This window comes from Chiloscyllium plagiosum, unplaced genomic scaffold (assembly GCF_037043375.1).
Source record: "Chiloscyllium plagiosum isolate Xiang-an unplaced genomic scaffold, Cpla_swu_hap1 HiC_scaffold_10, whole genome shotgun sequence".
Lineage (NCBI taxonomy): Eukaryota > Metazoa > Chordata > Chondrichthyes > Orectolobiformes > Hemiscylliidae > Chiloscyllium > Chiloscyllium plagiosum.
The window spans coordinates 62606829-62624204 of record NW_028270148.1 but is presented as its reverse complement, the minus strand read 5'-3'; the positions used below and the strand labels follow the sequence as shown (position 1 = coordinate 62624204).

The 17376-nt window shown below is 42.6% G+C and overlaps 1 protein-coding gene across 11 annotated transcripts in view; it reads left to right on the top strand.

The window, feature by feature from the left end:
* Window positions 1–8591: 8591 nt before the first annotated feature.
* Window positions 8592–17376, top strand: part of ccdc88ab (coiled-coil and HOOK domain protein 88ab) — a 399202-nt gene continuing 390417 nt past the window's right edge. For 10 of the 11 annotated variants that reach the window (XM_043696005.2, XM_043696000.2, XM_043696009.2 and 7 more), the window contains exons 1-2: window positions 15314–15892; window positions 16020–16120. In XM_043696005.2, the coding sequence (XP_043551940.1) occupies window positions 15833–15892; window positions 16020–16120 (161 nt within the window). In that variant the 5' untranslated portion in view covers window positions 15314–15832. Of the gene's footprint in view, window positions 8716–15313; window positions 15893–16019; window positions 16121–17376 lie in introns of those variants that run through there. The other variant, XM_043696008.2, reaches the window with a different exon arrangement.

The window sequence follows — 17376 nt, the reverse complement described above, 5'->3', positions numbered from 1 at the left end:
ATGAGTGGGAAACTGTTCAACCTTTGACACCTCTGGGCCAGAACGAAGACGACTCTAACTTTTGACATCAAGCTGCAGTATGCAGACAATGCAAGTGCGCAGACAATGCAAGTGCGCATGTGCGCATCAAAGGCTAAGTTTCAAGCCATTGTCAATGCATTCACAGAAATATACAAGATAATGGGCATCATGTAATCATTTAGAAATTAAAGTTTCTCTGCCAGTCCACTCCTGCCACACAACATTGCCCCCGATTGTCAAAATCCATGACAAACCCTGGACAACATGGATCATTTCACATATCTCAGTAACCTTCCCTTGGTTTGAGCAGACATTCATGATAAACCAAACATCAACCCAAATACACCAATGCAGCCTTTGGATGCCTGAAAAACGGAGTGTTTGAGGTCTGAGATCTCAAAACCAGCATCAAGCTCATGGTCAACAGAGCAGTGTAGTCCTTAGCCTCCTGCATGCATCACAAACCGGGTCCACATACAGCAGACATCTCAACTGTTCAGACAGTTACCATTAGAGTTGCTTTCACAAAATCCAGTATGAATTAGAGAAGAATTTGTGAAGGCACCAACTGCTTTGAGTGTTACCGAGCAGGGCATGGAAAGGCCAGCAACAGAAAAAGCTTACATAAAGCCCACCCACCTGTTGCATCAAACATTACCTGCCCCACATTTGGCAGAATCTGCAACTCCCGGATTGGACTATTCTGCCACCATATAACTCACCCCCATCCTCAACCATCAAGAAATAAGATAGAGAAGAAAATTGTGCTTATGACAGTTGTCAGGTGGTAAAAAACAATATTGTAAAACAAGCTGAATACAAAAGGATCAGCAAGGAGTTCAGCATTGACGAATCATGAGGAAAGACTGACATTCAACAAAAGTCTTCTGTAGGTACAAAAACAATAAAAGAGTGGTGAAAGGAGGAATAGGGACCAAAACGGGATTTATGCATGGAGGCAGAGCACATGTTTTATGTGTTAAATAAATATTTTACAACTATCTAAACCAAGGAGGCAGATGCAACCAGGCCACGATGACAGAGGAGGAAACGAGGTCTCGAGGAGTATGAATAAACTGTTGGTATTTAAAGTTGACATGGCACAGATGTGATGCATCCGAATATATTGAAAGAAGTGAAATGGAAATTGCGGAGGAATGGACCATAATCTTTTAGACTTCCCTAGATGCAGGGCAGGACTGAGAATTGCAAACATCACACCTTGATCAAAAACATTTGTAAGGATAAGATCAGCAATAATAGACATGTCAATTTAACTTTGGTGGTGGGGAAACATATGGAAACAATTAGTTCAGACAGAATTAATATTCACATGGAGTAGTATGGGTTTATTAGGAAGTGCAATTCTTAATTTCGTAAAGAAAATCATGTTTAATGAGCTTGCCGGAGTTTTTTGAAGAGGTAACAAAGAGGCTTGATAAGGGTAATGCTGTTGATATGGTATATATGGATTTTTGTAACAGATGGTAATTATAGACAGATTTAGTAATACAACACAGCGTAAATATAAAAATGGCTAAGTAATAGGAAACAGACGACAATGGTTAATGGACATTCTTCAGGCTGAAGGAAAATGTGTTGCAGAGATCCTTAGGGTTGAGGAAACCACTGTTTTTCCTTACATATTAATGATCAAGATCCAACTGTGCAGGGGATACTTCAAAGTTTGCGGACAATTGAAAACTTGGAAGTATTACACACTCTAAGGGGCTAGTGCAAAACTTTAAAAGGACATTGACAAGTTGGAGGAATAGTCAAAAAGTGTGACGCTGGAAAAAGCACAACAGGTCAGGCAGCATCTGAAAAGCAGGAGAGTCAACGTTTCAGGCATAAGCCCTTCATCAAAAATGTGGAGGGGGAAAGGGGTTGAGAAATAAATGGGGGGATGTGGAGGTGGGCACCTTCCCCTGCCACCACACGAGGTGCAAAACCTGCACCCACACCTCCCCCCTCACCTCCTTCCAAGGCCCTAAAGGATCATTTCAAATCCAGCAGAGATTTTTCTGCACATTCTCCCACCTCATTTACTATATCTGTTGCTCTCGATTTGTTCTCCTCTACATCGCAGAGACCGAACGCCAACTCACGAAGCAGTTGAGAGAACATCTCTGGTCTGCATGCATCAAACAACTTCACTCCCCTGTCGCCAACCACTTCAGCCCCCCTCACTATTTCCCAAGGACCTGCAAATCCTGGGCCTCCTCAACTGCCAAATCAAAGTCACCCACCAACTAAAGGAAGAACACCTCATCTTCTCCCTCAGAACCTTAAAATCACAAGGTATCAACAATTGACTTCACCAGTTTCCACCTCATCCCAGATTCAACCGTCCAACTCGGCACCACCCTCGTGAGCTGACCTACCTATCCATCTTCCTTCCCATCTATTTGCTCCACCCTCCCCACCAACCTATCACAATCACCTCCTACCTGCATCCATCTACCACCATCCATCCCACCTACCTTCCTCCCAGCCCCACTCCCAACCCCCACTTAGTTCTCTCCACCCCCCCCCCTCCCCCTTTCCCATACACATTCCTGATGAAGGACTTATGCCTGAAACGTCGACTCTCCTGCTCAAATATTGCCCGACCTGCTGCGCTTTTTCCAGGACCACAATTTTTGACTGATTCTCCAGCATCTGCAGTCCTCACTTTCTCCAAGTTGGAGAGTAGGCAGATAGGTGACAGACAAAGTTCAATACAGAAAAATATGAGGTGATTCATTTTGGACAGAAGAACATGTAGAGATAATATAAAAAAGGGATACAATTCTGAAAGGGATGGAGAGTCGATGAACCTGATTAAATAGGTGCATAAGTCATTCAGGATGCAGGATAGTTGGAGAGAGCGATTAATAAAGTCAACAGTATCCTGGTTTTATTAGTAAGGACATATGGAATACAAGAACAAAAATGTAATGCTGAATTTGTGTAAGTCACTAATTAGACATCAGCTTGTAAAAAGTGTAGTTCTGTACATCACACTTTAGGAATGATGTGAATGTGTTGGGATAACCGCAGCATGGTGGCTCAGTAGTTAGCACTACTGTCTCAGAGCCAGGGACCTGGGTTTGATTTCCGTCTTGGGTGACTGTCTGTGTGGAGTTTGAACTTTCTCCCTGTGTCTGTGTTTGCTCCAGGTGCTCCGGTTTCTTCCCACAATCCAAAGATGTTCAGGTTAGGTGAATTGGCAATGCTAAATTGTCCATATTGTTCAGGGATGTGTAGGTTAGGTGCATTATTCAGGGGAAATGTAGTGTAATAGGGGTAGGTGAACAGGTGTGGGTGGGATACTCTTCGGAGGGTTAGTGTGGACTAGTTGTGCCAAAGGCCTGTTTCCACACTGTAAGGATTCTATGAACCTTTTCCCTTGGAGAGGAGAATGCTAAAGCAGTACAAATAACAGAAACTGTTTCTGCTTGGAAAATATTTGAGAATGAGAAGACATAGATTTAAAGTAACTTACAAAATATACAAAAGTCATGTGTGAATGAACTTATTCACAGAGTGAAGGTTCAAGTCTGGAATGCATTGCCTGGAATTGTGGTTGAGGTAAATTCAATTGAGGCATTCAAGAAGACATTAGATGATTATTTGAATAGAAACTACAATTGTAGGTACGGGAAAAAGACAGTAAGCCATAATGCTCATTTGGAAAGTGGGTATAGATAAGTATAGGCCAAATGGCCTCCTTCTGACCGCAACAACTCTGTAATTCAGTGATTAGATTAGATTACATTACAGTGTGGAAACAGGCCCTTCGGCCCAACAAGTCCACACCGACGCGTAACCCACCCATACCCCTACATTTACCCCTTACCTAACACTATGGGCAATTTAGCATGGCCAATTCACCTGACCTGCATATCTTTGAACTGTGGGAGGAAACCGGAGCACCCGGAGGAAACCCACGCAGACACGGGGAGAATGTGCAAACTCCACACAGTCAATCGCCTGAGGCGGGAATTGAACCCGGGTCTCTGGCGCTGTGAGGCAACAGTGCTAACCACTGTGCCACCGTGCCGCCCATTCCAGATAAACATTCCTACAGAACAAAAAAAGATTCTAAGTGAATTAAAAGTGTATAAAATACATAGAATGTCACACTTTAGGTTCAGGATCATCAAATGCCCTTCATCAGAAATGAGGCTGGGAGCCTCGGGGTTGGAGGGATAAATGTGAGAGGGGTGGGGCTGCGGAGAAGGTAGCTGAGAGTGCAATAGGTGGATGGAGGTGGGGGTGAAGGTGATAAGTCGGAGAGGAGGGTGGAGTGGATAGGTGGGAAGGAAGATTGACAGGTAGGACAGGTCATGAGGACGGTGCTGAGCTGGAAGGTTGGGTCTAGGGTAAGATGGGGAGAGGGGAAATGAGGAAACTGGTGAAGTCCACATTAATGCCGTGGGGTTGAAGTGTCCTGAGGCGGAAGATGAGGCGTTCTTCCTCCAGGCGTTGGGTGGTGAGGGAATGGCGGTGGAGGAGGCCCAGGACCTGCATGTCTTCAGCAGAGTGGGCGGGGGAGTTGAAATGTTCGGCCACGGGGTGGTGGGATTGATTGGTGTGGGCGTCCCAGAAATGTTCTCTGAAGCGCTCTGCGAGAAGGCGTCCGGTCTCCCCAGTGTAGAGGAGACCGCATCGGGAGAAATGGATACAATACACGTGTAGAAGTGCAGGTGAAACTTTGATGGCTATGGAAGGCTCCTTTGTGGCCTTGGACGGAGGTGAGGGGGGAGGTATAGGCGCATGCTTTGCAATTCCTGCGGTGGCAGGGGAAGGTGCTAGGAAGGGAGGGTGGGTTGTAGTGGGGGGGGGGGGGGGGGGGCATGGATCTGACCAGGTAGTTGCAGAGAGAACGGTATTTGAGGAAAGTGGATAGGGGTTGGGAGGGAAATATATCCCTGGTGGTGGGGTCCGTTTGGAGGTGGTGGAAATGTTGGCGGCTGATGCAATTTATGCAGAGCTTGGTGGGGTGGAAGGTGAGGACAAGGGGAGCTCTGTCCTTGTTGCAGTTGGAGGGGTGGGGTTCAAGGGCAGGGGAGAAGGTCATGGATGAGATGTGCTGTTGGAGGGCATCTTCAACCACGTGGGAGGGGAAATTGCAGTCCTTAAAGAAGGAGGCCATGTGGCGTGTTCTGTGGTAGAACTGGTTCTCCAGGGAGCAGATGCAGTGGAGGCGGAGGAATTGGGAATACGGGATAGCATTTTTGCAGGAAGTAAGGTGGGAGGAGGTGTAATCCAGGTAATTGTGGGAGTTGGTGCGTATGTAAAAAATGTCAGTCATTGTTGATGGAGATGGAGAGAACCAGGAAGGGGAGGGAGGTGTCAGAGATGGTCCAGGTGAAGTTAAGGTTGGGGTGGAATGAGTTGGTGAAGTTGATGAATTGTTCAACCTCCTTGTGGGACCATGTGTTGGTGCCGATGCAGTCATCAATGTAGCCGAGGAAAAGGTGGTGAGTGGTGTCAGTGTAACTCCGGAAGACACCTTCTCAGAGTGCTTCAGAGAACATCTCCAGGACACCTGCACCAATCAACCCCACCGCCCTATGGCCAAACATTTCAAATCCCCCTCCTACTCTGCTGAGGTCATGCAGGTCCTGGGCCTCCTCCACCGCCACTCCCTCACTACCCGACGCCTGGAGGAAGAACACCTCATCTTCCGCCTCAGAACACTTCAACCCCATGGCATCAATGTGGGCTTCACCAGTTTCCTCATTTCCCCTCTCCCCATCTTACCTTCCAGCTCAGCACCGTCCTCATGACCTTTCCCACCTGTCAATCTTCCTTCCCACCTATCCACTCCACCCTCCTCTCTGAGCTATCCCCTTCAACCCCACCTCCATCTACCTACTGCACTTTCAGCTACCTTCTCCCCAGCCCCAATCCCCTTCCATTTATCTCTCCACTCCCCAAGGCTCCCAGCCTCATTCCTGATGAAGGGTGTTTGCCCAAAATGTCAAGAATCAATTTGCTGTTAATCTTGAGAACTTTTTTCGACAAAAATGGTGAGAGGTGACAGCTTTATGATCTGTTAAGTACTAGTTAAGTGGTTTTAGTCAGGAAAATGGCTTTTCATACTCATAGGGATGTCTATATTTAAACACAATTGTCCCTGGTGCAATTAGCCTAAGAATTATAGAATCTTACAGCTTTAATTACTTGTGGCTCTTCCATTGCTTTAAATAACTAATAACATCATTTCAGGTCTTTTCTCAGCTTTTAGATCAACAGCTAAATTCAATATTTGTGTGGTCAGCTTTCAAGCTAGAATTCCTTTTTAAACATAAGCTGGAACTCTTCTGCAATGAATCTCAGAGACATTTGTCTGTCAATATACACAATCAAGCAGTAAATTAACAATTATTGACTGAAAAGCACCAGCAGTATAAACAAATAAAAAGATGTAACTTTTCAAGATTTTTACACTGTTTATATTATTTGATTTGATTTGATTTATTGTTGACACATGTACTGTCATACCGTGAAAAGTGTTGTTTTGCGTACTATACACGCAAATTGTACCATACAAAGTGTATCAGGGTAGCAGAACAGAGAGCAGAATACAGTGTTACAGCTGCAGAAAAGGTAAAGAGAGAGATCTCAACATTAACATTTGAGATGTCTGTTCAAAACTCTGATAATAGTGGGAAAGAGGCTGTTCTTGAATCTATTTCTACGTATATTCAAACTTTCATACCTTCTGCCCGATGGGAGAAAGCAGAAGAGGTTAGAGGTCTTTGTTTATGTTGGTTGCTTTTTCCCAAGGCAGCGGCAAGTATAGATGGAGTTAATGGATGGAAGGCTGGTTTTCATGATGGATTGGATTGTGTTCACAACTCCCAATAGTTTTTGTAGTCTTGGGAGTAGCAGTTGCCATACCACACTGATGCATCCAAATAGGATGTTTCCTATGGTGCAACTATTGATGAGTCTTTGTAGACATAATGAATTTCCTTAGTCTCCTGAGGAATTAGAGGTGTTGTTGTGCTTTCTTGACTGTCGTGTCAATATAGGTGAACTAGGACAGATTGTTGCCGGTCATCACTCCCAGGAACTTGATGGTCTCGACAATCTCCACCTAAGCACTATTGATGCAGGGGCATACCCTCCACTGTACTTCCTTATGTCAATGACCAGCTCCTGAAGTCAATGACCAGCTCTTTTGTTTTGCTGATGTTGGTGGAGAGATTGTTACACTATACTGCTCAGCACTCAATCTCTTTAATGTATTCTGTTTCGATGTGTGAGATCCGGCCTACAACGATGGAGTTGTCAGCAAACTTGTCCATAGAGATGCGGCAGAATTTATACTCACCGTCATGAGTATATAAGGAGTGTAATAGGGAGCTGAGTACACAGCCTTGAAGGGCACCGGTGTTGAGGATTGTTGTGTTGTTGTCTATTCTTACAGCTTGTAGTCTACGGGTCAGGAAGTCAAGGATTCAATTAAAGAGGGGGGAGCTGAGACTGAGGTCTTAGAGTTTGGAGATTAGTTTGTTTGGAATTATGGCTTTGAAGATGGAGCTATAGTCATTAAGCAGGAGCGTGACGTGGGTATCCTTATTTCCAGAGGTTTCAGGGATGAGTATAGGGCAAGGAAGATGGCTTCCACCGTTGAACTGTTGCAATGGTAGGCAAATTGCAAAGGATCAAGGCCAACTGATAGGCTGGAATTGATTAACCTCATGAAGCACTCATAATTATGAAGGTCAGCGCTACTGAGTAGTAGTTATTGAAGCACGCTGCCTGATTTACTTTGGCATCAGGATAATGGTCATCTTCTGAAAGCAGGTGGGGACTTCAGACTGTAGTAAGGAGAGGTTAAAGATGTCAGCGAATACTCCTGCCAGCTGGTCTGCACAGAATCTATGTGTATGGCCAGGGGCTCCAAACGGGCCAGTTGCTTTCTGTGAGTTCACACTCAAGAAGACTGATCTAACATCTGTAGCAGTGACTGTGGCTTCAGGTGTATCTGAGGCTGTTCAGACAGGTGACATCGTTTCACTGACCTTCTGATAAAGTGAGCATAGAATGCATTGAGCTCTTCAGGTAGGGATGTATTGTTGCCTGCAATTCTGTTCGACTTCTTTTTGTAACACATCGTATTGTGTAAGCCTTGCCACAAATGACGGATATCCATGTGGTTAGTCTGAGTCTCAAGCTTAGTTTAGTTTTGTCTTTTGGTGTTTCTGATAGCCTTGCAATGTATTTATATTAAATATAAACAGTGGTTTAAAAGGGATGAGTTTTTTAAAAAAAATGCTGCTTTAAGAAAATAATGGACACAATCTTCCAGTTCTGGAAGAGTTTAGAAGAATAACAGGCAGGAGAACAATTGGGCAAAAGTCCAAAATTCAGAATGTTGACGCTGGGATAAACTTTACCAATTAAGTTCTTTGACCTTGAAAAGCACGTTGATCTTCCTGTCTGCAGGTGTCATGAAGCCAATCAGCATTCGTGATGCAGTGGTTGTGTTCCCCACCCCTGGACTGAGAGGCCCAAGTTCAAGTCCCACTGATTCAGAGGTGTATAAAAACACGTCTGAACAGATTAATTAGAAAATAGGTATGCATCTTATTAAAAAACGCTAATTGCTGGAATTTTGTTTTTGTTCCTAATTAAGTTCTCCAATTGAAAAGTTGGTACCTTCAGATTCTTCTAACTGCATATGTGTAACTGGTAAGCTTGATTTCTTTTTGAACTTTGGATTGAGTATGTGCTATGTTCTCCTTATTGTCAAATGGTTTTAATTCTGTGAATGATTATGTTGAGGTAAACATTCTCAAGGTTGAACAAATGAAGTATAGGGAAGGAGATTGGTTGAGGCTACAGGGCAATGTAAAACAAAGTGGCACAGGGGATTAGGGTGACTATGGCTGAAGGACAGATTGGAGTGAAAGTAGCACATGGGATTAGGGTAGCTGTGGTTACAGTGTAGGGTGGACTAAAAGTGGCACAGGTTAGGGCTATGGCTATGGCTCAGAAAGAATGGAGCAAAAATGGCACAGGACAGGGAGGATAATTGGGGCAGGGAAGTACAATGGCAAGGCAAGAGTAGGATGAACAGTAGATATCACACCATGTTTCTGTCTGTCCTGGATTATTTGGGGTGATGGTTGGCAAGGGTGTATCACAGAGGTCCAGATGCCGAGGGCATGATATATTGGTATTGTGTGTCAAAAGTGCATTCATAGTGGATGGAAGTTAAAAGACTATGGGTTAGGATTGTAAGGATCCAAAGAGTGGAGGGTTACCAAAAGTAAAGCTAAAGGTAGAGTTAAGAATGAAAGAGACCAGGGAAAAGAAGGGTATTGGGGTCTGGATAGATAGAGGCTTGGAAAAGTGTAGGAAAGCCAGTCAAAACAAGGAATGAGATCCATGGAAATGGAGAAAAGTTCAAGGGTAACAGGGGTAACAGAAATCATAAGATAGTGTGGGTAAAAGTTAATATTTTGGAATATTTATGGGTGACAAGGGGAGGGTCAAATATATTGGATAAACAAACCAAAAGAATTGCAGATGCTAGAAATCTGATAAAAACAAACAGAAATTGATGGAAAATCTCAGCATGTCTGACAGCATCTGTGGAGACGAATCAGATTTAATGTTTCGAGTCCAGTGGCCCTTCTTCAGAACTGATGGTAGCTCAGAGAAGAATGATTTTTATACAGAAGATGGGGTGGGTAAGGAAGGTGAGTAAGCAATAGGTGGAGAAAGAATTCAAAGAGAGAGAAACACAGTTGGACAGACAAAGGAGCAGCTAAAGGTCAGTTTGGGGAAATGAAAAGTTGACAATGGGTATGTTTGTGGCTGACAATGGGTCGTGTGTGGTAACAGTATATGTAATGAGAAGGCCTAGTATGTGGGAGTGGGGGAAAGTAGGACAGGTGCTCAAGCCATAAAACTGTTGAACTCAGTATTATGATCAGAAGGCTGCAGGGTTCCCAAATGGAAAATGAGATGCTGCTCTTCCAGCGTGTGCAGAATTTCAATGAAATACTGCAGCAAACTTGAGACAGAGATGTTGGCCAGAGAATATGAGTGGTGTAGTGAATTGGCAAGCAACTGGAAGCTCAGGGTCTTTTTTGCGGACAGAATATAGATGTTTTGCGAAATGGCCACCCAGTCTGTACTTCATTTCCCCAATGTAGAGGAGACCATATTGGGTACAAGCTGGTGAAGCACTGTTTCACCTGAAAGATGTGTTTGAGAGCTTGGATAGTGAGGAGTGAGTTAGCAAACAGGCAGGTGTTAGAGATTCTGCGATTGCAGAGGAAGGTGCCTTGAGGTGTGGGGACGTATTAGAAGTTGAAGAGTGGACTAAGATGTCCTGATAGGAACGGTCCTTGCGGAAGGCTGATAAGAGAGAGGAGGGGAATGTGTGTCTGGTGGTGGCATCCTGCTGGAGGTGGTGAAAATGGTGGCTAATGATCCTCTGGATTTGGATGCTGGTTGGATGGTAGGTGAGGACAAGGGGGACCCTATGACTGATATGGGAGGAAAGAGAGTGAGTGAGGGTTGAAGTGCAGGAGATAGGTCGGACCGGCCGTGGGCCCTGTCAAACATGGTGCTTGGTTGAGGAAGAAGGTGGACATTTCGGAGGCCCCCTTGTCGAAATTGGCCTCATCAGAACAGATGTGTCGGTGACGTAGGAACTGGGAGAATGGAATAGAGTCTTCACAGGAAGCAGGATGTGAGGATGTATAGTCAAGGTAACTGTGGGAGTCAGTGGTCTTTGTGCTGGATATTGGTAGCCTATTCCCCAGAAATGGAAAAAGAGATGTTGAGGAAGGGAGAAGTCAGAGATGGATCAGTTAAAGGTGAGAGTGGGAAATTGGAAGCGAAATGGTTAGACTTTTCAAATTCCAGATGAGAGAGGGATGTACTGGAGGAAGAGTTGTGGGCGGAGCCAGAGTAAAACTGGAACAAGGAATGTTCCGTGTACCTCACAATAAGACAGACATATCCAAAGCCCATGGCCACTTCTTTGACCTGAAGAGAATGAATGAAGTTAAAGAGAAATAGTTCAGGATGAGGACAAACTTGAAAAGTGTGGCATTGGAAAAGCACAGCAGGTCAGGCAACATCCGAGGAGCAGGAGAGAGTTGGAGTTTCAGGCATGAGCTTTCATCAGGAACGTGGAGGTGGGGAAGGGGCTGGTGGCACCCTCCTATTTATCTCTCAGCCCCCTTCCCCACCTCACATTCCTGGTGAAGGACTTATGCCTGAAATGTTGACTCTCCTGCTCCTTGGATGCTGCCTGACCTGCTGTACTTTTCCAGCGCCACACTTTTTGACTCTGATCTCCAGCATCTGCAGTCCTCACTTTCTCCTGAGGATAAACTTGGGCCAGGTAGATTTCAGGTCTTTTTTCCAGAAAGAAGCAGAGAACACTGACACCATCCTGATGGGGAAAGGATGTGTAATGAAATTGCACGTCCTTGATGAAGAGGAGGCAGCTGGAGCCCACAAAAACAAAATATCCCATATTTTCCAAAGGAAGTCATAGTCACAGGTGTTGTGAAAAGGCAATACCCAAAGTGAGAGGAAGTTTTTTTTTGGTGAGCCTAATTGATGTTTGGAATTTTTAATTAACTATCAAGGCTTTAGCTGGAGGGCCGAACTAAACTAAGTTCCATTCCCAATGAACCAGCATTGCTCTAGAAGTCATTGGATCACATTCCAATGAGATCTCATGTCAGCTGATTAGCATTGTATGATGTCAGAGGTATAGATGCAGTTACAGTGTGGTGGGAGCAGAAGTTTGGGAAAGTTTGGTGATGGAGCTGTCATTATGTTAAGGCAAATGGTTGTGCTCCAACGTCACTGAAAGGAAGCTGACTCTGGTGTACAAGAAACTGCACTGACATCTTCAAGTACCATTGGCAATATTCAATGTCTTTGTGCACTTTCAATGTTTTGTCATAAGGAGCTGTCCATAGGATTTAGAGGGTGGTCTCATTGTAGTAGATTGGAGGCTAGGGGAGAGAAAATGTTGAGTGAAGGGCTTAACTAGGGATTTCGTGGTGCAGTTTTAGAGAGTAATCTCAACTCAAGTAATACTGTTTACATAAATATCGATCAGCTTGCCAAAGTGCTAGATTCAAGGAACCAGGGGCCACTGTGATGATAAGCGCTGGCTTGAAACCGATTCAACAGGTGCACTGTGTCTATCTTCAATCGACAGAGACAGAAAGAATACAGAAGGCATCTCAGGATATATTTAGTTATGATGTCCTACATATGCCAGCTGTTAGATAAAGACTTGCACCCTCAATGACTGTGATGCAACCCTATGTTGATTGCCTTGAACATAACAGTGGCCCTGAAGTTCTTAGCAAATGGCTCAATACCCTGAGATCCACTGAGGACCTCAGCAGAACTAGCCAATTGGCTAGTCACAAATTTATACAGGAGGTCACTGATGCTCTATTCTGAAAACCCCAGGATTTTGTGATTCCTGATGAAGGACTTATGCCTGAAATGTTGATTCTCCTGCTCCTCGGATGCTGCCTCACCTGCTGCATTTTTCCAGCACCACACTATGACTCTGATCTCCAGCATCTGGAGTCCTCACTTTCTTTTAAATAGGGAGAACCAGGCAAACAGAGCAGTGATATTTGCTGCAGGTACAAATTCTTACAAATTTTCAAAACTAGAGGGCATACATTTAAGGTGAGGGGGAAAGATAGAAAAGGGACCTAAGGGGCAACCTTTTCTCGCAGAGGGTGGTGCCTGTATGGAATGAGTTTCCAGAGGAAGTTGCAGAGGCTGATACAATTACAACATTTAAAAGGCATCTGGATGGGTAGCTGATAGGAAGAGTTTAGAGGGATATGGGCCAAATTCTGGCAAATGGGACTAGATTAATTTAGCATATCTGGTTGGAATGACCCAAAGGGTCTGTTTCTGTGCTGTACAACTCTATTCCTACAGTATATTACAATGTTATTCCTAATCCTGCCTGATCCTCTTAGTTGTTAAAATACTTCCTAGAATCTGTTGTAACTTTGGTCAAGTTTGCAAAGTCATTGTTCTCTTTCTGTCTCACTCCAAAGGTCTTCACCTTTGCCTGCTGGACACTTCCTCTTTATCTCCAGAAGGTCTAAGATTGATCTGCTGGAAAGCCTTGTTTTTATACTTTATTAGATGGTTTCCTGGAACTTTCTATCATTCTGACCAATCGGGGAGACTCGCTTAATGGTTTGAAACATTGTCAATTGTTTGGGTGGCTTCCTAATATTTGTTTCTTTGTGTAGCAGGACCTGGGTGCCTTTCTGTCTGATTTTGATTGAAAATATGCATTCCTCCTTTGTCTGGTTGATATTTTGTTGGGGATATTTCTGTACAAGGTAACTGTTGACGAGATATGTCCTTTGATCCTATGCTAATGTCATTAGCACCTGGCTGCTGTGTTTGTCCAGTTACTGTTTTGCAATTTGCAAAGCCTTACTTCACCAAAATATCTCATACCCTGCATCCCTTTGGCCAAGTTGGCAATCTACTTGTGTTTTATCAGCCATGAGGCTGTTACAACATTTTGATGGGAGAAAATATTCCAAACCTTCCTTTCAGCCAACCTCGTCACATGGCAGTGCATTGAGACTACGGTAAACATATATGCAATGCAAATCAAGATGTGTAAACAGTAGTGTACACTACAGACATTGAATACCTTTCTCTCCCAAATGCAGTTTATGGGAGTTTGCGAAGCAAAAGTTAGCTGCTACACTTTGTACATTGCAGATTACAACAGTGATTCCAATGAGAAGTAATTTATTGAGATGATTTGTGTGAAAGGCACTGCATGAATGTAAATCTTTCTTCTAAAAGCACATGCATTAGGTATGGATACGGGGAAGGGCCTTTAGTGTAACAAGAGATGATGACCTGTGGCCTACAAGGATAAATGGAAGATGATCAATGATATAGAAAGGGAATGAGATTAACACGAGTCTGAAGGGCTATGGAGATAGCATGGGGAACTACAGCTGATTTTAAATTCTCCTCTGTGCTGTAATTTCTCTATGGCTGTGGTACGCATAATTATGGCAAATAGCATTGATACATTTAAAAGCCAAATTAATACAAGAGGGAAAAGGGATAGGAAGATATATTGACAGCTTGAGGTGATTTAAGTGGGAAAGGAGGTTTGCTTGAGACATAAATATTTTCGTAAACCAGTTGGGTTGAATAGCCCGTTTCTGAGCAGTAAATTTCATGTGAATTCTTTGTTATGCAAAAATGTTTAATTAATGCAAATAATTATTTTTAAAAGGTTTTAGCAAAGATGAATTTTTTTGCACTCAAATTTTGTTAGTCGGTTACGAATAATTATAAATTGTTTCAATATCTTTAAAGCTGCGGTACAGTTAGTCTCCAGTCACATGATATATCGCATTAGTATGCATTATAATCTCACTCCCGTACCTATTCCTGATTATGATGTGCAGCACTACAACAGATATGCATATCTGTTGTATATATGTCTGTATATATTTATGAAAGGTGATATGGCGCCCAGAATAATAGCACTGGCTAATAAACTTGATTACAACAGATTTGTTCCAATGGTTTTGTTTAGTATTTCCGCTTCAAAGGAAAGAACACTTGCCCTACTCCTTGTATTTATGTCTTCCTCCGTCTTCACAAATCTGTGTGGTGAAGTTAATTCAATTGAATTGATTACAATTAATAACATATTTGAAGGTTTATTAATATGAATATTATAATAATGATCACACATGGAAAGTTTCCCTGGTAATGAATGTTACGTTTTGCGCCCCGTCAGGCGTCATTATTGATCTTTCTTTGTTTTTGGAGCGTGCATTATGTTCGATCTATGTAACTTTTCATCGTAATCTTTTCTCGAAAAATATCATTCAAATAACTATAAATCCAAGTAATCAGTTGCACAAAATACAAATTCTGAAAATCGCTAGTTTATAATCGAATTAAATCGATGGAGCATAAAGTAGAACATTTTATCACTGATAAATATTCGAACATTTTGCTATATATTTGGTACAATACAAATAATCCTTTACATAAATGGCGAATATCACTCAATCTTTGTCTAATCTATAAAAATGCTCATGGATGGAGGACTTATTTTTCCTATCCGAGCCTCCTGCAGAACAACACGGCGGAACGATACATGCTGGGCGGGGCGTGGCGGTTTTATATCTGGATTTAGAGCTAGCTGTATGGATGAAGGGATCTCGTGTAGGGTGGTGATGCGGCTTTGGTGAATGATGTTTCATAGCCGTTAGTCGGCTCGTGCTAAAGCGCAGTATATCTGAGGAAACGCGTGTGGTGATATTTGAAATACCGTTAGAGATGTTGGCATTTATTTATGAAACCTCAAATTTCAATCTTCCCTCTCATTTTAATCTATCCCTTTAAAACAAGAGGTAGACGATTACACGGCGTCGATGGGAAATGAGTATTCATTTTTTTCTAATATCGAGTTTTGTGTTAATTTGTCATGAGGGAAGATGGTTGTGGTCTGAGGGCTTTCCATAGGAATTCGAGTCTGCTGCAGGAAGAAGGCGGTTTTCCTAAAATGATGTAGGTGCTGTAATTAAAATCAAAATTTTGTGCTGAAAATGAACTTGGTGACGTCTCGGTCGCATTGCAAATGATCAAGATTTAAGCACCTCAACTTACTGTGGATACTTTGAAAACGGATTTCACCTCTCTTTAGGATGCTGAAAGTGGGAATACAACTACTGGCAACAACGGTGGATTTTACAGTTTAAAATAAACTCTCTTTATTTTTAGTCTTTCTTTGAAAATGGAGACCGATTTTGCAACGATTCTTGAGCAGTTTATGTCTGATCCTTTAGTAACTTGGGTAAGTACTTCTTGAGTGTTTCTTTCAGACCACCTAAATCAGTAATTGCAACCGAAGGTGGCAGTTACACAATATATACTTACGTTGACATGATTTTAAAAAATACTGTCAATCTCCACCCTTTTAGGTGAAGACTTTCGGGGCGTTAGCTCCAGCAAATGGAGGAGCACTTTTGGAATACATGGAGTTGGTTGACGGCATCTTTCTTAGTAACATCATGGTTCAAATGTAAGTATGCTTATTCTAAGAGTAGAGTTACAGACTCGTTTTTCGGGGGAAAAAAACGTGTTTGCATTTCTTTTGTATATTGCGCATTTAAACTCCATGTGAGATTGTGAAAGGCTTACACATCCAATTACCCTGGATCGTCTCGATGAGACAGATATTCCGTAGAGAATTACTGAATTATGTTTCAGTGGAAAGATATCCCCTACGGGCGGAGGTCTAGTTTTGCTTTTTGTCTACTGTTTCCAAGCGTCGCACTCTCGTTCTCTGATTTCGAATAGGTAACAAAATCAGATCAAGCTGCAGCATTTTATCGAGTTCACAAATAAGAGGATTAATAATTTAGGATTCTGGATTTTCTTCCGTGGAAACTAGCCCTTTCCCAGCCTACGGATTATTATATGTAATAGACTATAAAGATAAACATTTTTCTGGTCCCCTGAACCTATTTTGTAATGTAAACTGATGTGAATCTGTATATTGTGTAACTTCACAGCATTTTTATCAAGCTTTTCATGTTCTAAGTGATTCAATTGTGTGCCATACTAATATGACATACTTTAACAGGAAATAAGTGTAGATTGGGAATTTAAATGAGGATGAGCATTTATTTTGTGCCAGTTAAGCATGTACAGTATCATTAGGCGAGGCAGTGGCCTCCTGATATTATTGATGGAGAGACCAAGATAATGTTCTGGAAACTCTGGTTTGAATTTTGCCATGGAAGACAGTGGAATTTGAATTCATTAATTGAGAGGTAAGAGTCTAATGATAGCCATGAATTGATTGTCAATTGTCAGTAAAACCTATTCTGGTCTTCTAATATCCCAAAGGGAAGGGAATAACCATTCTTGCTTGGTCTGACCTACATGTGACTCAAGATCCACAGCAATATGGTTGCCTCGTAACTGCCTTCTGGGCAATTAAGCATAGGCAATAAAATGCTTATCCAACCAGTGATGCCCACCTGTAAATGAACATATTTTTGAAAAAGTGATATGGAGATACCAGGTAGTGTAAAATCAATTTTTTTTTTTGAAAAAACAAGTTTCCCAAGGGTTGATAAGTGTGTAATTTCTGTTACGGCAGTTGAAATAGGCTCTGAATTATTTTAAAAATGCATTGGAGTTCATTGAAAGATAGTAATTTACTGTATTGAATAATTCAGTCGAACCTCAGGGGTAAGTTTGTTTTTCCTCAGTGGTTTGTAATGGGAATGAACTGCCAGAGGAAGTGGTGGATGCTGATAGTTACATACA